The 24,221-nt window shown below is 42.6% G+C and overlaps 2 protein-coding genes across 2 annotated transcripts in view; one reads left to right on the forward strand and one right to left on the reverse strand.

Moving 5' to 3' along the window:
• Positions 1-5,772: 5,772 nt before the first annotated feature.
• STMP1 (short transmembrane mitochondrial protein 1) lies at positions 5,773-19,288 on the forward strand. The gene is made up of 3 exons (XM_059656063.1): positions 5,773-6,180; positions 16,435-16,488; positions 17,414-19,288. The coding sequence occupies exons 1-3, from the start codon at positions 5,773-5,775 to the stop codon at positions 17,486-17,488; spliced, it is 537 nt and encodes a 178-aa protein (XP_059512046.1). The 3' UTR covers positions 17,489-19,288.
• A 3,619-nt stretch (positions 19,289-22,907) lies between these two features.
• SLC13A4 (solute carrier family 13 member 4) overlaps positions 22,908-24,221 on the reverse strand; it is a 39,523-nt gene continuing 38,209 nt past the window's right edge. The window contains exon 16 of the mRNA XM_059711883.1: positions 22,908-24,037. Coding sequence (XP_059567866.1) covers positions 23,900-24,037 — 138 coding nt within the window. The 3' untranslated portion in view covers positions 22,908-23,899. The remainder of the gene's footprint in view (positions 24,038-24,221) is intronic.

Raw genomic sequence — 24,221 nt, forward strand, 5'->3', positions numbered from 1 at the left:
GGGGAGGTTTGGGGCGCCGCCCTCTATCACCCACAGAGCAGGGTCGATCAGGGGGTTGGGGAGCTCCCCCCCATCAGGCACAGAGCAGGGCCGATCAGGGGGTTGGGGCGCCTTCCCCTGTCAGGAACAGAGCAGGGCGGATAGGGAGGTTGTGGCTCCGCCCCCTGTCACACAGCCGCAGGGCAATCAAGGGGTTTGGGTGCTGCCCCCTGTCACACTGATCCCGGTGCCGGGAGGCCTCTCAGCTCCGCTGATCCCGGTGCTGGGAGGCATATTACCCTTTTACTATATAGAATAGAGGCCTGGTGCATGGGTGGGGGCTGGCACCCCTATAATTCGGATGTTGGTACACTTAAAGTTGTCCCAGAGGCTCCTTACACTATCTTCATATTTTTGGATTCTTTTTTCTTTTTGTTTTTCTGGTTGGGTGTTTTTTGCTTCTTTGTATTTCAAATCTTTGACTTGATTCTTGGGATCCTCTCATCTGCTGTTGGATCTCTGTATATTATTCTTTTTTTTCTTTTTTAAAATTATCTGTTAGGATTATAACTTTTTTTAAATATATTTTTTATTGATTTTTTACAGAGAGAAAGGGAGAGAGATAGAGAGTTAGAAAAATCGATGAGAGAGAAACATTGATCAGCTGCCTCCTGCACATCTCCTACCGGGGATGTGCCCGCAACCCAGGTACATGCCGTTGACCGGAATCGAACCTGGGACCTTTCAGTCTGCAGGCCAACGCTCTATCCACTGAGCCAAACCGGTTTTGGCTCTGTATATTATTCTTTATTTCAGTCAGTGTATGCTTAATTTCTAGTTGGCCCTTTCTCATATCCTTGAGGGTCTCACTAGATTTATCGAGGGTCTCTCTAAATTTATCGGCGGTTTCTAGAAAATTCTTGAAAAACCTTATAACCGTGGTTTTGAACTCTATATCCAGTAGTTTGCTTTCCTCCATTTCTGTCATTTGTGACCTGTTTCTTTGTCTCTGCATTTTGGCTGCTTCCCTGTGTTGGTAGAGTGGCTTTGTGTGCTAGGTGTCCTATAGAGCCCAGTGGCTCAGCCTCCCCAATTACCTGAGGTGGACACTCTTGGTGCACCCCTTTGTGGGCTTTGTGTACAGTCCTGTTGTAGTTAAGCTTTGATTGTTGTAGGTGTCACTGGGAGGAATTGACCTCCGGCCAATTGGCTGTGAGAATCAGCTGTGGTTATGGTGGGAGAACTTCTGTGCTGGAGACACCTTTATGGGGCAAGACTTGCTTCAGTGGGGCTTTGGTGCTCACTGAGTCTGCCCCCTGAGTGTGTCCCTTATGGATCTGAGGAGCTGTAATCTGGATGGTCCCACTCTGACCACTGGGTACACTGGCTCTTGAATCTCTAAGGAGGTGCTAATTTAGCCTCTGCCTGAGGCTACCCAGTAGGAGCTAGGGAGAGATCTGCAGATTCCTCTTCTTTGTTTGGGATTTGGAGGTTCCCAGATGAGGCCCAGCTGTAAAGCAGTGCAAGCTGCTGTGGGGCCTTGGGCCTTCTTTTGGATGTTCTGGGTCTCTCTGATCCAGCTGCAGTTAGTTAGGTAATTTTAGATTGTAAAGGGCCAGGGCATTCATATGCAAAAGCCTCTGCGCACAGCTTGGGTGGGGCAGGGTCTCAGGGAATCAACAGGGCAGAGCAAACAGGTATCGTTGATCCTCAGTCCTGTCCTAAGAGGCCCCGGGTCTCAGTGTCCCACGGTAATCACTGCAAGCATCTCTGAGAGAAAGCCGCCCTTGAGTTCCGACTGATGCCAGACAGTCCAGTTTCTCCCTATATGAGTCTGGGTCCCCAGAGACTCTCCCAGAACTGGCGTTCAGAGCAGTCGGGAGCTTGTGACTCCCTCCCGATTGAAAAAGAACCACGTCCTCAGTTTCCAGCCCTTTTCGTATGTGCCTCTGTACCTCTGCACTTTACTTCACACTTCCTCTGAGTCTTAGTGTGCTTTTCTCTTTCCTTCTAATTGTAGAATTTCCACTCAGTCAGCCTTCCTGTTGTTCTGGATGATGTCCATTTTGTCTTTTGTATTTTTGAAGTGGTTGTGCCAGGCAGCAATTTTAGGTGTTTACCTATGCCACCATCTTGGTTTCTTCCTAAGTCTCTGCTTTAGCTCTTTTATATGTGTACTAGAGGCCCCGTGCACAAATTCATGCATGGGTGGGATCCCTCAGCCTGGCTGGCGATCAGGGCCAAGGGGCCAATTGGGCAGGCCGACCAGGGGAGGGACTGCGGGAGGTTGGTTGGCTGTGGGATGGTACTGACCACCAGGGGGCAGCTCCTGCTTTGAGCATCTTCCCCCTGGTGGTCAGTGCGCATCATAGCTGTTGTCCGGTCGTAACGGTTGCTTAGGCTTTTATATATATAGATATATTGGGTTTCTTCCGTAACTATTTGAAAGCCGGTTACAGACATCATGGGACTTTTTCTGTAATATATCAGCAAATAAGAACAAGGATATATATTTTCTAATCACAATACCATTATCACACAAGACATTTGACAATAAAATTTTCTAATACTTAGTTCGTATTTAATTATCTTCAATTGCCCCCAAAATGTTTTTCGAACTTTTTTTTCTTCTACGGGATTTCAACAAGAATCACACATTAGCCCAGCCAGTATTGCTCAGTGGTTGAACCAGTAGAATACTCAATTGGCAAGAATACTATCATTCTACAGGTGCTATCATGCCCTCTGCATATCATATCAGGGGGGACATATCAGTTTGTCCCTTTATATTGTTTGATCACTTAGTTTAGGTAGTGTTTGACACATCTCTCCATTGTAAAGCTGGTTTTCCCATTGTTATGAAAATCTGTGGGTTGATCTTTGAGACTGAATATCTTGTTTCCAAAATAAAACATTTTGACTTATTGTTATTTTCTATTTAAAAATATTGTGTACTGTTTCAATCATACAAATAACATAACCTAATTAACATGCAGGTGCCCACTCTATCTTGTCATATGCCTGATTTGATCAAATCGTAATCATATTTGCTCTGTATCTCTCTATCTCTACCTCCATCTCTCTCTATCTCTGTCTCTCTTGGTAGATAAAACTGAGGAATCAGTGAATTCCATGATCTTATTCCTTTACTTCCCTCCCAGAGGTGACCATTGTCAAGAATTCATGGTTGATGTTTGTCATTTATATGTGTGTATTTTTAGGCAGTAAAAGGTACTATTTTACAGGTTGGTTGTTAATCTTTATGTGTCATACTTATGGGGCAATTTGCAGGTTGCCTTTTTTTGTTCAACATTGTGTTTTTAAAAAATTCCTCATACTTGTTTATTGTAAGTATTGAATAGTAGTATCACATTTAACAAATACCCTAACACTTATTAACTCTACTGGGGTAGACGAATATACATTAAAGTTCCCAATATTTTGCTATTATAATATTTGGCTGCAATGATGATTATCATATGTGTCTCCTTAGGTCAGACATATGACATGTAAGAGGGCTTCTCTGGATTTTGCAACTAGAAATGGAAATCCTGGGTTGGAGATTCAGAGCTTTAATTTCACTAGACATTGCAATATTTTTCTTAGTGTTTGCACCCATTTATTCCTGCCCATGGAGTGAGAGTTCCTGTTGGTCTACATCAGCAATAACAGTTTTTTAAAAATATATTTTTATTGATTTCCTAGAGGAAGGGAGAGGGGGAGAGAGAAACACCAATGATGAAAGAGAATCAATCATTGATTGGCTGCTTCCTGCATGCCCCTGGGGTTTGGGCCCACAACCTGGGCATGTGCCCTTGACCAGAATCGAACCTGGGACCCTTCAGTCTGCAGGCTGATGCTTTATCCACTGAGCAAACAAGCCAAGGCAACAAAAACAGTTTCAATTCTCAAAACAGTGGAAGATACAATAAAATTGAGAGGAAGATACAGATTTCCCATATACTCCCGATCTCCATACATGCATAGCCTTCCCCATTATTAACATCACCAGAGTGGTACATTTTTACTGCAGACCCTATATTGACACATCATAATCACCCAAAGCCCATGGTTTTTTATCTTAGGGTTCACTCTTGGGTGGGGGATGCATTCTGTAGATTTAGACAAATGTATAATGAGATATATCCATCACTGAAATATACAGAGTATTACTAGTGCCCTAAAAATCTTATGTACTCTGCCTGTTCATGTATCCATACCTCACCCCCTCCCTGGCAACAAATGACCTTTTTGTTGTTTCCATAGATTTGTCTTTTCCATAATTTCATATAGTAGAAATCATACAGTATGCAAGCTTTTTAAATTAGCTTCTTTTACTTAGTAATAAGCTTCCTCAACTTTTCATTGCATGGTAGCTTTTTTTTTTTTTTTTTTTTTAGTGCTGAATAATATTCCAGTGTCTGGATGTACTACAGTCATTATCCACTCACCTACTGAAGGACCTCTTGGTTGTTTCCAAGTTTTGGTAATTATGAACAAAGTTGCTATAAAGATCCCTGTGTAGGTTTTTATGCAAACATAAGTTTCCAACACCTTTGGGTAAATACCAAGGAGCAAAATTGCTGCATTATATGGTAAGAGTATGTTTACTTTTGTAAGAAACTACTAAACTGTCTTCCAAAGTGGCTGTACCTTTTTGATTGCCACCAACAATGTGTGGGAGCTCCTGTTGCTCTGCATGCTCCCTAGCATTGGTGTTAGCGTTCTGGACTTTGTCCAATCTAATAGGTGTGTAGTGGTTTCTCATTTTGATTTGCATATCCCTGGTTATCAGGCTGATTTTTATTGTTGGGTGTTAAGAGTTTTTTGTACATTTTATTTTATTTTAAATATATTTTTATTGATTTCAGAGAGGAAGAAATAGGGAGAGAGAGAAACATCGATGATGAGAGGGAATTATTGATTGGCTGCCTCCTGAACGCCCCCTACTGGGGATTGAGCCCGCAACCCGGGCATGTGCCCTTGACTGTAATTGAACCTAGGGCCCTTCATTTTGCAGGCTGACGCTCTATCCACTGAGCCAAACCGACTAGGACTGTACATTTTAGATAACAGTCCTTTATCAGATGTATCTTTTGCAAATATTTTCTCTTATTCGCTTTCTAACTCTCTTGGTATTGTCTTGCAGGGCAGAAGTTTTTAATTTTAATGAAGTTCACCTTATCAATTTCACGCAATAGCTGAGACAAATGGTATGCTAATTTAAACTTATCATAGTTTTGGCCAAATTGCAATCAAAGAAAGTTTTAACTATTTGTATCCCTATCAATATTATAGGGCTATGCCCTTTTCTGCATTCTTTCCAATGCATTATGTTATCAAGTTTTTTGATTTTTGGCAATTGGAGGAAAATGGCACCTTATGTTGGTAGTAATTTACATTTCTCTGAGTATGAATGCCACTGAGTATCTTTCCATATATTTGTGCTATTTCTATTTCCTTTTCTCTAAGCTGTTCACGACCTTTAACTACATTATATTGGGTTTTTGGTCTGTTGGTTTGTAGGCACTCTTTATTTAAGGGAAATTAGTCCTTCATCACTTGTTTTACAAACAATATTTTTCATCTATTTTTCCCCCCATACAATTAAAAACAATTTTTTTGTCATTGATTTTATCTTTTCTTCTTTGGTTCTGCATTTTGTATCAAAAATCTTCCAATTTGGAGATTATAAAAAAATTTCTCCCTCTCTGCCTAGCAATTTTAATATTTCTTTTGTTTTGCTTTGTTTTGTAAGTTGTTATTGATCTGTAACTTATTTTGCACCTGGGGATGGGAACCTCTGCCTCACGCGGTCCACATAAAGGTAAGAAAGATCTAAACCTGGCTGTGCATCAGAATCCCTGGGGTGCTGGTAATAACCCCAGCGATTCCGGGACTGGGGTCTCGGATTCTGAACGTTCCAAACTGTCCAGCCCCACTTGGGACTTGGGACTTCCTTCTGGCTGGCTTTCTCGCCAGTCGGCCAATTCAGGCGGTAATTCCCAGGAGCTCCGCCAGGGGGCGCCTGGCACAGCGAGCGGCTTCCGGGTGCGGCAAGGCGAGGAGGGCGGGGCGGGGGGTGACCCGGAAGCCGACGGCGGGTTCCGCCCCTCGCACCGGGGAGGCTGGAGAGGAACGGCCCACGGAGCTACCACCGCCCTTCGCGCCGTCTTCGCTGACATCATGCTCCAGTTCCTGGTGAGTGGAGCTCGAGAAGCGGGCCGGGGGCTCGGCTCAGGGCCTGGGGGCTCCGGACTCCCGGCAGCCTGGGCCCGGCGGCCTGGGCGTGGGCCCCGCGGTGCCTCCCGTCGCCCCGGGGTGGGCTGCGGGGCTGTGTCTGCCTCGCTCCGACTACTGGCCAGTCTTTTTCTGTGCGTTCAAGCCCTGAACACTTCGAGGCGTCGCAGGACGCCCTTTGGGAGCTCGTGCTGTCTGCCGCGCGCCCTCCTCCTGTTCCCGCCCTTGGGTCCTCAGGACGTGTCGGGCCGTCCCCCCTTCTGCTCTCCCGCCCCGACCAGGACACGCACCCCATCCCGACTGGGGCCTGCTGTTGGCGCTTCCGAGGCGGTGGGAGGCCGGGAATGAACCGAATTCCCCGCGAGGCGGACGCCGGCCGCGCTGGGGCGCAGGGAGCCCGGGGTGTGTCGGCGCCTGGCAGGGCGGCGGGCTCCGGCTAAGGCGATTCTCCCACGGGCGCGTTTTAGGGGGGCGCGCGTGTTGGCATGAGCAAACTCGGGTTTCCTGCAAAGCTCGGCGGCTTCCCATGGCCCCAGGGAGGTTTGCCCGTCACATGTCACATTTCCAAGCAAGAGTCGTTCTTCCCAGTCCGTGTGCTTTTAACACGCACTGCTTTCCACCTCTAGCGAGAGGCAGGCATTGCAGCACGTTCCCGGTGGTCACGGAAAGGGGGTTCTCGGGGTGAGGTGCTTCCCCGATGTCACATTCTTTATCAAAGAGGTGGGGTCGTTGGTTTTTGAATCCTCCAGAAGGAGGGGGAGCCTGGACAGAAGTGGTCCACTAAGACAGGGTGTCCCTCTGTCCCTGGACGGGCATCTGTTGAGAGAAGTGGGTAGAATTACTTTTCACCTTGATTCGACTTCCCTCCCGTGAGTCCCCAAGCCTCAACTCGGGCGAGTCTTTCTCTCCGCTTTCAGCCATTTCATTTATAAAACAGTGGCGGAGGTCCCTGGGATCCCTTCTAGCTTTTAGCCTGTGACCAGCCACCATGCCCTCGTGGGTTGGAACCCTCGCTGCAGCCGTGGGAACGTGGGCTGCTCATTGACGTTTTCCATGCTGCAGTGTCCACAGCGGAAAGCGGAAACCTGTCTCTGGCTTCTTTGTGAGGATTGGACGTGAGTTCATACGTTCAGGTCCTTACAGCAGTGCCACTGAGGAAGGACTCGGACACGATCCATTTCTCTTTGACAAGGTGCCTAGTTCTGATTTCGTTTCTTCTCGGGAATGGAGATCAGTTTGCCCCCAGACGTGTAGGCGAAGGGAGAAGTTTTGGCAGGGACGGGGCAGTCACAAGTGCATGTGGGCACTGTCATGGCACATTTTGGAACTCTCCAAGATGGTTCCTGCGTTCGTCATCTTCTGGGACACTGTTTGGACAAAGGATTGTGCTGCTCATAAATTGCTTACTCCTCCTTGGATGAAAATACTTGCCCGTCATCCCAATCTGAGACCTGGTTCTGCAGGGCTCTCCTCCCTGTTACTCCAGTAGCTTCCTGGGTTGCAGTGCAGTTCAGCTACAGTTGTTGTACGGAAACTTTTGAAGCTTTGAAGAGAAGCCTGACACGGTGGGCGCTGCTGGGGGCTTGTGTCCACTGCCGCCTGTACTCTGGCTTTCCTTACCTCTCGGCGTGGGAACACTTGGCACTCTCAGCCATCTCCTCTTTACTCCCTTCTTTGCCCTTGGGATCCTGCATCTCAGTATTTCCCGACGTCCTTTCACATTATAACACACGTGGATTTATTTGTATGGATGAGTCTGCACAAAGCGACGGCGCCTGGCTCTGGTGCTGGACCTTCCAGGCCTGCGGGGGTCTGTGCTTGGAATACCAGAGGGGAAGGCCCTCGTCTCATCTCGGCTGTTTGTACTGGCTGCGGGCCCCTTCTGGGTGCTGGGTGTTTCTTGAGGCTCAATCCCTGACTGCTCTTCTCTCAGACCCACCCTTAGGGGTGTGATCCTTGTCACGTGCACCTCTGTACTGAGAGCTTCCAAAGCTACTTGAGTCCTTCACTCGTGAATTCCAGTTCCCTGTCGCAGCCGACTACCGAACGTCTCTTGTCATATCCTCTATCAGACTCAACACGTCTGGACCCATCACCTGTTCCCCACCCTGCAAACCACACCCAACTTTCTTCTTTGTTCCCTGCTCCTGGCTTTCTAAAATTTGAATTATTGACATAATCTTTTATTTATTTCCCTCCTTCATTCTCCATATCATCTAGCTTAGGGGTGGGGAATGTCCGACCCGCAGGCTGTATAAGGTCCTCGAAATCATTTGGTCTGGCCCTGCCAAAGCATTAACAGTGAGTTAAGTTAGTTAAATGTTTGACCAAATATGGCAGGCTAATTTTTAACTTGATAATTTTGTATGGCCCATGAATGATGTTATACATATCCAAGTAGCTCTTGGCAGAGAAAAGGTTCCCCACCTCAGACTCTAGCTGCTATGCCTGGCACATATTTACCTGCTGTATAATCTTGGGCAAGTTACTTAAGTGACCCATGCCTTGGTTTCCCCAATTTAAACTGGACAATAATTGTACCTGCTTTGTACGGTTGTGAAGAGCATGAGTTAATTCATGAAAGAGTTAGAATGCTACCTTGCACATAGTAATCACACAGTAGATGTAGCTGTTGTTTGAAGCCATTGACTCTTCATTACTCACCTTAAGAAAAGTTCTGTCTTCATGTTCCCACTGCCAAGTTCGTAGAGCGAGTCTGTTTTACTCTGCCTTTGGACTAGCTACACTAGCCTCGCTGGCGTAGAAATGTAGGTTTTGAGCTGGGAGAGTTAGGTTAGGTTCTCCAGTCCAGCTTCCATGCTGATGCTTCCGTCTCCACTACAAGGACGGTATCCAGCTTACAGTTGGTCTCCTCCAGTTACGGCAGGTTCACTACTTCCACAGGGAATTGCTTTCATTTTTGGTCAACGTGTCCTTACTTAGTTTTACTCCTGGATGTTAAATAGCAATTCTAATCTACATGACAACCCTTTGCATATTTGAAGAGCATTGCCTTGGTACTTTTCACTATCCCTCACTCACACCATCAGTCTTTTCCTTAGGTCAGTGGTCGGCAAACCGTGGCTTGTGAGCCACATGCGGCTCTTTGGCCCCTTGAGTGTGGCTCTTCCACAAAATACCACGTGAACTCATTTTTTTGGTTGATTTTTCTTTGTTAAATGGCATTTAAATATATAAAATAAATATCAAAAATATAAGTCTTTGTTTTACTATGGTTGCAAATATCAAACAATTTCTATAGGTGACACGGCACCAGAGTTAAGTTAGGGTTTTTCAAAATGCTGACACGCCGAACTCAAAAGGTTCACCATCACTGTTCTAGAGTGTTATGTCCAACTTTTTTATGAATGTCCCTATTTAATGTACTGGCTCAGTAAATAATTAACAGCTCCCCCCTCCATTCTCTAAGGAAAATTATTGAATATAAAACCTAGCTTACATATTAAAACCGTGCTTCTCTGGTGGTAGTAGAAAGAATATAGGTTATATCCGTAGCAGCTTTTTATTTAATGTACAAAATGTGGGTTTTATTATTACTAGAAGCAGTTGTTAAACACATCTGATATTGTTCCTCATACTAAAATCTTCAGTGATTAAAGACTAAGGCACAAAAAAGGGTGAAGTTTCCCCCACTTCCTTGGAATGGAGAGGTTTTCTGACAGCAGTAGCTGAAACTAAGTTGAGAAATAAAATGATCAATTTATCTTTGTTGTTAGATAATGTTTATTTTTGGTTTTCTTGCATTGTGTAGCTTTTCTCACCGGATACTATAAAACTTTAAAGGTATCTTTTTAAATGCTAGTTGTAGCTACATTTGCTAAATAAAAAGACTATTTTTAGATTTCTTAAGCTGTTGTCAGTAAATATAAGATGGTTCATATTCTGTCCTAACTTGGTTTGGGTGTGTACTTTTTGAAAGTAAAATTTGATGAGTCATATTTCAGATCTGTCAGGTAGTATTCATTCTGGGTTATTGCCAGGAGCTGTCCCAAGATAAAAAATGTAACTTTAGTTGGTGATTTACACACTTAACTTTAACAATATGTTTTTTTATTGATTCCAGAGAGGAAGGGAGAGGGAGAGAGAGATAGAAACATAAATGATGAGAGAGAATCATCGATCGGCTGCCTCCTACATGCCCCACACTGGGGATCGAGCCTGCAACCCGGGCATATGCCCTGACCGGGAATCGAGCCATGATCTCTTGGTTCATAGATGGACGCTCAACTACTGGGCCATGCTGGCTCGGCAACTTTCTTTTTTTAATGAAAAAAAATTTTTTTTTGAGAGAGAGGAAGTAAGAGGGATAGAGAGGAGGAAACATTGATGAGAGAGCATCATCGATTGCCTGCCTCCTACACACTCCCTACTGGGGATCAAGACTGCAACCTGGGCATGTGCCCTGACCAGGAATCGAACCAGCAACCTCTTGGTTCCTGGGTGGAAGTGGTTGAACTGAGCCACACCGGCTAAGCACGTAAAAACTTTTTGATTGGGGAAGGGTTTGAGCAGCAAATGATCAGATGTCAGATTGCTTTGGAATTGGCTCTCTTCCTTTTGACTTAGTGTTTATGTTAATAAATACAGTGTTGTGACTAACTTGCTCATGTGTCCACACATAACAACTGACAACAGTATTCTTGGAACTCTCATATACAAAGCCAGCCATTTATCTGAGTGGTCCTCGATTTTTCAGTTTAACATTTCCAGTCTTTTAAAACATTTATCCAACCTGGAAACCTTGAAGTTGTCTTTGATTTCCTCAGTTTTATCCCAGATAGTATTTTACCAAATCTTACTGATTTTTTTTTATAGTTTTGAAATGTATTTTACATCTTACCATTCACCCATCTACAGTGTAGAATCAGTGGTTTTTAAGATGTTCACAGAGTTGTGCAACCATCACTACTATCTAATTTTATATCCAACATTTTATTGCCTCTAAAATAAACCACATACCCATTAGCATTCATTTATCATTCCCCTTCTCACCCCCAGCCCTGGACAACTGCTGATTTATTTTGTGTGTCTATGGATTTGACTGTCATACAATACATGGTCTTTTCTGACTGCTTTTCATTTAGCATAATGTTTTCAAGGTTTATTCATGTAGTGTGAGTCAGAACTTCATTTTGTTTTATGGCTGATTAATATTACATTGTATGGATATACCACATCTTGTTAATCCATTCACCAGTTGGTGGACATTTGGGTTATTTCCACCTTTTGGCTACTGTGAATAATTTTGCTGTGAACATTTGCATACAAGTTTTTCTGTGGATGTATGTTTCAGTTCTCTTGGGTATATGCTCTAAAGTGGAATTACAGCATCGTCTGGTGACTGTGTGTGAATGGCCAGACCGTTTTCCAAAGTGGCTGCACCATTTTACATTCTCACCAGCAATGTATGGAAGTTCCACTTTCTCCACATCCTTGCCCACACTTTTCATCTTTTCAGTGAAAGTCATCTAGTGGGTGTGTTGTGGCACTTCATTATGGTTTTGATTTACATTTTCTTAATGACTAATAACGTTGAACATCTTTTCATTTTTTTGTTGGCCATTTATTTGTATGTCTTCTTTGGAGAAGGGTCTATTCAAATCCATTGCCCATTTTTAAATTGGGTAATTTTTCTTTTTATCATTCAGTCATAAGAATTCCTTATATATTCTGTATACAAATCCCTTATCGGAGACATGGTTTACAAATATTATATTCCATTCTGTTGGTTGTCTTCTCTTGATGGTATTCTTTGAAACACAACATTTAATTTTGATGAAGTCCAATTTGTTAATTTATTTTGCCACTTGTGCTTTTCGTGGCATATCTAGGAAACCATTGCCTACCCCAAAGTCATGAAAATTTACTGCTATGTTTTATCCCAAGAGATTTATAGCTTTAGCTCTTATATTTAGCTCTTTAACCCATTTTCAATTAAGTTTTATTTATTATGTGAAGTAGAGTTCAACTTCATTCTTTTGCATATGGATACCCAGTTGTCCCAGCATCATTTTTTGAAACCACTTGAATGTCTTAGCACCCTTGTGGACAATATATTGATCATACATGTTAAGGTTCATTCCTGGACCCTCCATTCTATTCTGTTGATCTTCACTGATTTTTAAGAAGAAGAAAAAATTATTCACGTTTGCTTGCTACTTTCTCTGCAGGGAAAACGAGGGGCATGGCCTATGATGTGGAGGGGGACCATGAGGATGACATCCAGCCATCTGGATGGACTACTGATTAGGCTTCAGGTCTTGGCCTGGAAGATGTTAAGCATTCTTGCCCTGCAGAGAATTTCCAACTCATTGAAGACTTTCTATACTCTGGCTCCAGGCTAACTTTTCAGATTAATGATTTATCATTTTTCAAATTTAGATTTTACTTTTTCAGATTCTTATTTATTGAGATTAAAAAAAATTTTTTGTGTGTGTGGTCTAAACTTGCCTATGGAGTATCCCATGAACAACATGTGGATGCTTTTTGGACTCCTGTATGTTTCTCAACACGTCTCTTAATGTGCAACATTTATCTTATTATGTTGTGTATTTAATTTTATACTATCCCATTGGTATACTGGCAGTACTCTGAAAGTGGAACCGGATATGACATGTGCAGAGGCCCAGGGCTGTTTTATTTTGTGTTTTTAAATAACTGCTATATGTTTATGCACCTTAATGTCTGATGAAGTTGCCAAAATGAAGCCACATTAAATATATTTATCTTGAGATACCATAGTAATAACCAGAAATCCTAGAATGTTGGGCCTGGAAGGAACATTGTTAGTTTAATGTTTTTATAAAACAGGAAATTTAGATCAGCAGAACTCCAAAAAAGTTAAGTATCTTGCCTACAGGTACACTTAGATAATGGTAGAACCAAATCTAGTTTCTTTCTTTCTTTCTTTTTTTTTTTTTTAAATGTTTTTATGGTTTTAGAGAGAGAGGAAGGGAGAGGGTTAGAAAGATAGAAACATCGATGAAAGAGAAACATTGTTTGGCTGCCTCCTGCACACCTCCTACTGGGTATCGAGCCTGCAACCCGGGCATATGCCCTGACTGGAATTTATCCAGTGACCTCTTTGTTCATGGGGTTGACGCTCAACCACTGAGCCACACAGGCCAGGCTAGTTTATTTCTTTATGGAATTTTTTTCAGCCCTGTGTTCTTTTTGTTTGGTATCAGAGTTAACATTCTCAGTTACTTACTCCTCTCCCTCTTCTTTTAAGCAAAGTTAATATTCTTTCTGGATTTGGAAAACCTCTGTCTACCTGGTTTCAACCCATAGTAGTGGGTTGCTTCTTAGTGCCCCTTTGATGTGTCTGATTAATCGAAAAGTAGTCTATGATTAGAGACTATAGCCTCTTTTATGCTTAATTTACTAACAAACTAATTTAAATTATGCTTTTGGTGTTAAAAGCTTGGTAAGCTTAAAGTTTAGTAAGAACCCCGCTGTATTCTGTTCCCATATGCATATCCAGCTTGAATTCAAGTTTAGACCACTGCATGCATCACTGATGACCTTAAGTGTCACACTTTGTTTTTCTAAGTTAACCTCTGCTGTGTGTTGAATAGGAACAACACTGATTAAAGAAAATGATGGGGGGAAAATCAGATGCCAGTTCAGATTTGTGAAATTAGAAATTAGGTGTCCAGTTGGAGATGATTAATTATTGGCAGGGAGGCAGGTGATTAAAGATCATCATTAAAACTTGAAGCTTGCCAAACCGGTTTGGCTCAGTGGATAGAGCGTCAGCCTGCGGACTCAAGGGTCCTGGGTTCGATTCCAGTCAGGGGCATGTACCTTGGTTGCGGGCACATCCCCAGTGGGGGGCGTGCAGGAGGCAGCTGGTCGATGTTTCTCTCTCATCGATGTTTCTAACTCTCTGTCCCTCTCCCTTCTTCTCTGTAAAAAATCAATAAAATATATTAAAAAACAAACAAACAAAAAAAAAAAACTTGAAGCTTAATGAGTGTTGGCTCTTTTGGTGTGAAGGGAAAGCTTTAAATTTTCATGAAGCAGTTTTGTTCAGGAGAGTAGTCACCCAACAGGATAAACATTTATAATTCTCTCAAATGTGTGCGTTTCTGTATTGTCACTGAGTAAGAGCTGGTTAGGGGACCTGTGTTCCCTGCAGGTCTTAGGTGGCCTGCCCATGAGACGCCACCCATGGCAGAGTGTGAAGCCCTATGCTCTCTTGGTGGTATGTCCCGTTCTTTTTTTTTTTTTTTTTAAATATATTTTATTGATTTTTTACAGAGAGGAAGGGAGAGAGAGAGAGTTAGAAACATCGATGAGAAAGAAGCATCGACCAGCTGCCTCCTGCACACCCCCTACTGGGGATGTGCCCGCAACCAAGGTACATGCCCTTGACCGGAATCAAACCCGGGACCCTTCAGTCCCCAGGCCGACGCCCTATCCAGTGAGCCAAACCAGCGAGGGCATGTCCCATTCTTTTCTGTCATCATGTATTTCAGTTTTTGAGTGTGTATCTGTATTTAATTTAGGTTGTTCCGTGTTCTTTGTTGTGAATGGCCCTGACAAGTCACTTCACTATTCTGAGACTCATGTTTGTTTGTTTTTTATTTGTTTGTTTTTAAATAGTTTTTAAAAATATATTTTTATTGATTTCAGAGAGGAAGGGAGAGGGATAGAAACATCAGTGATGAGAGAGAATTATTGATTGGCTGCCTCCTGTATGCCCCACACTGGGGATCGAGCCCACCACTCAGGCATATGCCTTGACTGTGAATTGAACCATGACCTCCTGGTTCATAGGTTGATGCTCAACCACTGAGTCACGCCGGCTCAGCTGGGCCTCATGTTTTTGAAATATGAAGAGATTGAACTGTGAAAGTTTCTTCATTTTCTAATATCCTATGATTTAACTGAACACTTTTAAAAAATTGAATACTTGTTATTTGATGTCATGAGTGTTAGGGTGAATGACCCTTAATCTCTCCTGCTTGGATATATTTTCTGAAATATATTTATAATAATAAAAGCATAATATGCTAATTAGATTGGACAGCCGAGCATCCTTCTGGACAAAGCTGCAGTGGCTGGAGGGCTGAGGGCAGGCAGCTACAGCAGCTGGCAGTGGCAGCAGAGGTGGGGTGATGGGGGCAGCGCCTTCCCCTGATTGGCCCGGTTGCCTCCCGCAGTAGGACATGCCCTGAAGGCTTCTGGACTGTGAGAGGAGGCAGGCCGCGCTGAGGGAACCCCCACCCCCACCCGAGTGCACAAATTTTTGTGCACTAGGCCACTAATATTGTTATAAGCCTTTTCCCGTACCTTGAGGCAGACAGCCAGTGCCTGCAGAAGCAAGATAAGAACAACTCCCCTCTGCCTGACTGACCTGTTCACTCTCCTTCCTTGCCTCCCTTGACCAACTCCTGCCCTCCCTTCTGCTTGACCGACTCTTGCACTCACATCCTGACCCTATGTTGCATATTTTTACCCTATTTAAGACAACTTAACCACCCCCTCAGGGCTGACACTGACACACTGGTCTCAGCCAGCTGTGAGTGAATGCAATAAAATTTCTTAAACTCTTGGCCTGGCTCCTTTTGGCTGGGACCTAACAGTGAGGAATAACAATACTCATAACCAAAAACAGAAAAACAATTGCAGCTTTTAACAACAAAAAGCAGAACTTCGCCTGGCTGGTGTGGCTCAGTGGTTGAGTATCGACTTATGGAGGTCGTGGTTTGATTCCTGCTCAGGACACATTCCCAGGTTGCGGGCTTGATCCCCCAGTAGGGAGTGTGTAGGAGGCAGCCGGTCAATCATTCTCTCTCATATTTGATGTTCCTATCTCTCCCTCTCCCTTCTCTCTGAAATTAATAAAACAAAAAAAAATTTTTTTTTAAAGCAGAACTTGGGTTTCTAGAACTTACAGTCAAGTGTTTATGGAGGTGCTGAGGGGATAAGGAGAATTTCGGGTAGATTAGTTCAGTGCTCCCATTTTTTGGTGTATTCTCTTTAACCTTTTGGGAGGCTATTTCTATGTATATTTTATAGAAGCAAGATGTGAATTTCATACTTTGCACTGTCCAGCCCTAGACTGTACCCTGGGGTCTTCTAACTATCCTAAGCTCCTTAGGAGAATATTGTCTGTATAGTTTGGCTTGGTATCAGCTGGTACTGAGCTCAGTATCCAGTGTAACTCTTCCTGTTCTGTTCTTTCAGGTTGGATTTACTTTTGGCAACCTGGTTGGAATGTATCTGGCTCAAAATTATGACGTAAGTGACCATTCACTTTCTCCATGATTCCATGTAGCTGGCTTGTAGTGACTTGTCTTTGTTGAAGCAAGGTGAACCTTCCAGCATAGATGGGGTCCATAGATCTGAGGGAAAAGTCTTGAATTTTGGAGAAAGATTTTCCAGTCACAGAAGCCTATCTGTCCTTTATATCACCACAAGAGGGCAAAATCCCATCACTTTAGATGGTCTCATGGTGATGCTGAGCTGTGTTTGTTAGCCCGGAGTCATAGTAGGTTAGATTCTTCTTAACAGTTGTACGGCATATCATGTGATCAGTGAGAATTTAAAAATTAATAGGATAATCTTTTCAGTCCCCATACCCAGGAGTAGAGATGACAGAATTTTGGAGGTTGGTCAATATCATGTAGCACGTTCAAGGAGGACAGAGTTTTGTGACATGGGGCATTGTATTAGCCTCACTTTATAGATAGAGAAGTGGAAAAATAGGTGGCAAAACTGCCTATGAATGGGGATTCTGGAAAGGTAATGATTGTTTTAAAGAGACAAGGAAATGAAACATGATACTAACTTTTGTAGTGAAGCTTTTAGTGTGACAAAGGGAATTCCCTCTGTCAACCTTCATTTAAGTCATATGGTGCTGTATCCAACTGTATCACATTTATTCTTTGTATGTACAACTTTTACTTGGCTCTGGATTGAGGGGCTAAGTGAGTCTATAAAAGTCAAAGTCAGGGCCTGGCTTCCAGGGAGGAAGCATACTTTACCTGACAACTTCTGAAATCCTTCTATTGCAGTCCAGAGTTTAAAGACACCACTATTTAACAGGTCACTTTCAGAGGAAAATAAAAACTTGTACAACAACCACTTACCTTTGGAGGAAGAGAAGTCAAAGCATATTGGTTAGTTAGATGCAAAATTATAATAATGTCTTTTTTCTTTAAAGATGCCAAACCTGGCTAAAAAACTTGAAGAGATTAAAAAGGACATGGATGCCAAGAAGAAACCCCCTAATCCATGAGGCCAACTCCAGCACTGGCTCCGGGAAATCCTGACTCTCCTCTTCTCCAGGGCCTCTTTTACACCTGAACCAAAGCTTCTGTCTTCTGTCCAGTCTCAGCCTTGTGCTTCGAGCACAAATGGGGCCACAAGTTAAGAACTGTGCTTACTTTCCCAACATCCTCACCTCTTCCCTTCCTCCTAGCAGCTTGGGAGGGCCTCAGACTGGAATTATGGTGCTAGATTAGTAAACATGACCTTTAATTAGTAGTCTCTCCCTTATTCTTTGGGATTTTTTACTGCCTTTTTCAAAAGAAAAATCAATGAGTTTTGTATAGCTGATCAGATATAAATAATGCTGACTTCACAGGTTAGCAATTATAATGGGTGTTTAAACATTTGGTACTAAATTATGTTACTTCAAGGTCACTAAAATTAAAATCTAGAAGCCAGTTTCTGGTGAATTATCCATTTATTTTATACTGTTCTCAGTATAACTGACATGTATAACTCCATAGTTGCTAATTTAACCAATAAATCAATTTGCTACTCATCAACTGAGAAACTATATTCTGAGAACTCCATCAGGAATTGGGGAATTAAAAAATAATGGCCTTTGTCCTCGGTAGACTTCATAGTTCAGTATGCATGTTTTTCCTTAATGATGCATTTGATCTGGTTCTTTTTCCTCAAAAGAATCATACTTATTTTAAGGGATTATAGGTGCATTTGACATTACATGATGGATAAATGATAAGTTGTCTATAAAGGAAATTTTATGCCTTTTCACATTAAAAGAAATGTATCAACATTATAACTTTATAGTGATTCTCACAAGAAAACTTTTTTTGCTGCACTCAGAAATTATCATTGTAATTTGTCAAATGTATAATTAGTTCATTTGAAAAAATTAAACAAAATGTTTGACTACATCACTTTTCCCATGAGTCAAGATACAAGAGTGATTTAGAATGAAGGGCCTCTCCCACCTCTAGCTCCTAGATCCCCTTCCTGGAGCCAGGCACTGCCAGCAGTTTACTGTATGCTATTGAACAAGATTCTGTGCCTAACCATGTGTGCATGGGCTTTTTACACAAATGATAAATTATACATAGGCTTTGCTCTGGCCTTTTTTCCTCCCATTTAATATCAGTATGTAAGGAATAAGGAATCTGTTTCCTTTTTTGGCTGCATAAAATTCTATTGGATGAATATACCATAATTTATTTAATCTATCATTGATGAATAGCTGTTTCCTATCTTTTGCTGTTACAGTGATAACTTGGGACCTGATGTTATCATACGTATTTATGCAGGGTGTAGCCATAAGTTAACGTCCTAAAACTGTGATTTGCACTAAATATAGGTAAAGTCCCACTTCATTGTTTTGCTTTAGAGGGCTTGTTGGGCAGCTTCACTGATAATGCCACGTCTGAGGACATTATAGCAGAATCAGTAAACTGCAAGATTACTTAGAGACACCTTTTTTCAGACAGCGATGACACTGATACTACATGTGATTATAAAATGAAGTGATTCTGCTTCTCTTTGAGAACGTGCATCTCTCATACATGGAGATAAGTTTTATCCATCAGTTCATCCTGGTTTATGAGACAGATTAGGATCATTTATGGTTTGGCTTCTCCCTTGCAGTGTGATCATGGGCAAACAGCTTATTTGTCTGAAACTGTTGTATTCTCTGTAAGATCTGGACATAATACCTACCTCATAGGGCTTCCATGAGAAACAATTGCAATAATGTATGTGATGCACAGTGCTTTGCAAATTTGCCCAATAAATAGCAGACCTTAGTCCAAACATACTGCTTTTGCTCAGAATACTTTTGTTTCTTCGCAGTCACTTTTGGAACAAGTTTATGAATCATGCAAAATTTGTCATTATTCTATGGTCACGCTCTTGGTTGTTGATGAAAATCTGCAGCATCCACCTTGATCATACCACCTGGCTTCCAAGATTTTATCTTAAATGACTAAATTGTTGGCAGGATGAATTAAAGCCTTAAGAATAAAGGTTTACCATCCCTGAGGGTAATCATAGTGCTACAAGCTTACGAGTCCCTTGTTATCAGTCATGACAGCATTGTTATTTGTGTGTGTCTCCCAGAGTGGTTTCTTTGGGGTGGGGAGGTCACTTAGATGTTAGGGGAAGGTCTCTCTATACCAGTGGTGGCGAACCTATGACATGTGTGTCAGAGATGACACATGGACTCATTTTTTTGGTTGATTTTTCTTTGTTAAATGGCATTTAAATATATAAAATAAATATCAAAAATACAAGTCTTTGTTTTACTATGGTTGCAAATATCAAAAAATTTCTATGTGACACGGCACCAGAGTTAAGTTAGGGTTTTTCAAAATGCTGACACGCCGAGCTCAAAAGGTTCGCCATCACTGCTCTATACTATACCTTGTTACAAAACTCATCTGGAATCAGGGCTAACCCCCTGATGGAATCATTTCTCTTGCTGAGAGCCATCCAGCTGCTGCACAGCGAACGCAGGCCAACTTAGCAGGCACTGGTCACACCCCTCTCCTTGTTTTAATTTTTTGGCACAGTGGAAAGGGGCTCAGAGTTCTCAGGCAAGATCATCTTCCCTGGGACATAGGGGTCCAGACCAGCACAGACTTGAGGGTGCATTTGTGGATGGGGTGGCAGTGGTTGTGATCATGGCACAGGAAGTTATGTTCCCCAGTGGAGGGATGGGAAGAATCAGTGCAACACATGCCCTTTTTTCCCTTTAAAAATGTTCGAGAACTTCTGTTGATGTGATTTAAGAAAATTTATTGCCACCTTGGACCATAAAAGGAAGGTTACTCATAATACTACTGAAGGTTACTCACATGTGAAAAATAATACTTCAGGGTTGATGTTGGGGACCTAATAAATAGATCGAACTTGAAAAGCTTATCCTTAAACTGTAAACCTCCCAAACAAGCAAAGGGAGAGAAAAACCAAAACCACTTTATTTGAAATCATCAAAAGAGGCTATAGTTTGTTATTTTATGTATTTTAGTTACTTGATATCTTAATAGACTTTTCTTCTGATTTGGTATATTATGCAATTAAGCAGTTAGCTGCTTGTGGTTTAAAGAAAGAATTTGGTTTCTTTTTTCTAACTCATTTTTGTGACTATAAAGTGTGGTTTTTCTGGTTGTCTGTGTGTATGGGTTCATAGAGCATATGTACATGCATGATGTTTTCATTTCCACTAAGCAGCTCCATAGACACTGCCAGTGTTTGTTTTTCTGCTGCGGTCTCCCACATTTTAATGCTGTTTCTGTTACTCCTCCCGAAGGAACACTATATACTGTACTGGAGCAAATGAGGCTTTTCTTAAACTTCCCATCTTGGACTTTGCACATAGCATTTCCATTCCTTACGCAGATGAATGAGTTCTTTTTTCCCTACTAACCATTAGGGACTTGTGGAAAGGAATAGGGCGGTGAAGGGAAAATATTTTGAGACGTTGCCTGGTCTTAATAGGGGAGTTAGTGACATTTAGATGTCCAAATGCTCAGTGTATACCTATCCTAAATCTGGGTGCAACATATTTAGTCATATATTGAAGACCTCATGGATGGCATGTTTTTCAAGGCACATGGAGACAAAAGAACAAACAGGTTTTGTGTAAAGTGCATTAGGGTGGGGCACTGCCAACCCCAAGTCCTGGGCCCGCTTGACTCATTGCCTCTGGTGAGGCCTGAGGAAAGGTGCCGTGTGGGTGTCACTCTGACACGTACAGTGCACAGGATTGGGACAAGAGAGAGGTGCCATGTAAATAGTGCAGGCACTTGTGCTCAGCATTCATTTGGTGAGGGCATCCCCAGAATGAGCTACCTGTAAACGTCCGTGGTCTTCATCCCTTTTGTGTATTAGTGGTTTGGACATCTTGCCGTATTGGGATTCTAGTGTTTAGGTACACTTTTTCAAACATGGGTCCCAAATAGGAAGCCAACTACTTTATCTGGTATGCAGCTGAAGAAACCGGGGTCTAGTCTGATATTGGAGGGAAAACTAGCTGTTTTTTATTTATTAAATGATGGCACATGAGCCCTGGCTGGGCTGGCTCGGTTGGTGTGTCGTGCTGTGCACCAAAAGGTGGTGGGTTCGATCCCCATTTGGGGCATGTGCAGGAGGCAACCAATCAATGTTTTCTTTCTCAAATCAATTTTTTAAAAAAGTGGGCACATGAGTGTTTGTGCCATGTAGTTGTAATGTAAAAGATTGTATTCATGGGCGACTTAAAGGAATTTCAAAGGCAACTGTGACTAAACAGATTTGATATGTAATTGCCTTGAGAATAAGATGCAACCATACTCAGTGTCTTGTTTCTCGGTTTCGCCATGTGTTAAGTAAGCTGGTAGAAGATGATCATTTACAGCTTTCCATCGATATATTGTGATAGAAGATAATCAAATTAAATACAATTGCAAGAGACACAAGACTAAGGAGATCTGTTAGTTAATGTCCAACGTGGAGTGGTTTTAGATGACAAGGAATTGTTAGTCATATTCAACATTTCCTGTCACTGTAATGAGCTATCTTGTTTGGCCTGAACCTCTGGTTTGGGGAGGGAACAGTGCTGTTCTGTAGAATAGTCAGTAGACCAGACTGAAATAAACGCTCTGTCTAAACTGGCTAGTTGAGAGCCTCTGTTCCTTGGAGCATCTGGCAGAAATTGCAGTGGAGAGTTTCACAGTTTTTCCCTGTAGGAGTGAGTCAGGTTCTTGAAAAGTTGAACAGTGGTCAGTAAATCTAAGTCAACTTTTCTTTCTCTTTGTAGTTATTTATAATCCCAGAGTCTTCTCGATTATCTGCATTTTTGTCTTACTTTCTCAGTTCTGTAATGGGTCAGCCATTTGATGATACTCCTGACAGTAGGAGTAACACCGACTCTTTGGAACATTTGACGCAAAATAACTGTAGAGATGCTGGCTCCATCCAACCAGCTGTAGTTACGTTATACTGGTATTTTATTTGGGCTCATTAGGTCAGTCACTTTTTTAAGTAGCCAAATAATTTGGCCTAACCTCATTGACAAGGCAGAAGTGGTAATATTCCTGGTAAACCTGGTCAATAATATGCGGTGGTCAGAGTGTGACAGTGTTGAATGGCACGAAAGCAATTTGACAATTCACAGATACTTGATAAACCAAGGTAGTGCCTTCATTATTGATAAATTATTGTTGCGGAAAAATGGCACATGATGATAATAGGAACTTAAAATCAATTAAAACAATAACTGTGGGGGAGCCTTTCCCATAAGATATATTTAGCAAGTAACTGGTGGTGGAAATTAGAAATACATAATGCCAGGAAATGGAGTGTTTGGGAGCTATATCCAGTCAGATAGTAAGGACATCTGTCCTGGAGAAAATGGCTTGGTTTTCAGGAGGAAGAAGGAGGCTTTGATTTCGAAGTGATTTTCTCAAGGGAAACATTTATTAAGCAGTTTCAGTTTACTAGGTAGTATAAGTAGCTGGGATTTTCAGAGACATAGGATATCACTCCCCTCAAAGGGCTCATCTACTTGTAGAAAGTGACTAATGGGTTTGGGCCTTTCTGGACCTGTCTTCTCAGAAATGAACTAATTACATCCAGAAGAAAGCCAGTCAAATATCATTAATAGTGCTGTAGACGTAATTATAGTTTTGGCCTCCTTAATAAGACAAGTATGAAAATTGTCCTCCTTCCCAACACTTAACCAACACAGTGGTACTGATGGCTCGTGATGAGTGAAGAGAGATGCTAATCACAGTGTGTCTTCTTTCTCTGCTTCCTTTTCCGTTGACAGAGAGAACAGCACCAGTCTTTATGGAAAGGGGAACAGTTACTTTATAGGAATTTGGTGCCAAAGTAAAGAGAAGCCGTTGAAGAGAGATGCTTAAAATGGAATCAGAGCAGCGATAAGAGTTCTGACTGCCACAAAGAGGGCTTACTAAGAATTGCCTTTTTGTAGAGAACTTAGGACAGAAACTCTTAAGAGAAAGGAGCTGATGTAAGGTCTCAAGTTCTAGGTGAGATTTTCCTACGAAAGAGATGCCGCTGGTTTTGCTGTGCATAGGCAGGAGATTTGGATTTCTCCTTCAACTCCTAAAAAGGGATAAAGAACATCATCAAACTTAGTGAGGCTGGGCAGTGTGGGGCTTAGCCTCTGAGGGGCAGCTGGGGCAGGCTTTCGCCTCTTCCTGTCTTCCGCGGGATCGATTGCAGAGACTAGATACAAACAAGTGAGAAAGGGGTAGGTTTTCTCGGGCTCTGGTTGTGCGAGTCCTGAACCGCACTTGAGGTGGAAGATGGCGGACTCTTCTGGTGGGGGTGCTGTGCTCCTGGCGTTCTGCGTAGCCTGTTTGTTGGTCAGATTCTGCTAAGTGCTGGCAGCGCCTCTGGTTGGGCTGTGTGCCCACTTGTGTTAGGTCCGATCAGTGATGTTACTGGCCATAGCCCAGGCTGGAAAAGTGTCCAGGTCGAAGAGGCTAATTCCCCATGTGTTGATAGCCACCGTCACTATCACCAGGCCAATGACATTGACCCCCAGGCCAGCTTTCACCTATAGGACACAAACCAGCACACCCTGGTCACTCTGAGTAGGCAGTGGCACAGAACCCTGAGTACTCCCCATCTGTGCCCCCGCCTGAGCCTTGCCCTGCCATGATCACGGCCCACTCGCTCAACCCTGCTTTGTTCCCGGCTCTGCCTGGGTGCTCTGGTGTTGCCTTGCAAGTGCCTTGTAG

Source organism: Myotis daubentonii, chromosome 10, assembly GCF_963259705.1.
Source record: "Myotis daubentonii chromosome 10, mMyoDau2.1, whole genome shotgun sequence".
NCBI lineage: Eukaryota > Metazoa > Chordata > Mammalia > Chiroptera > Vespertilionidae > Myotis > Myotis daubentonii.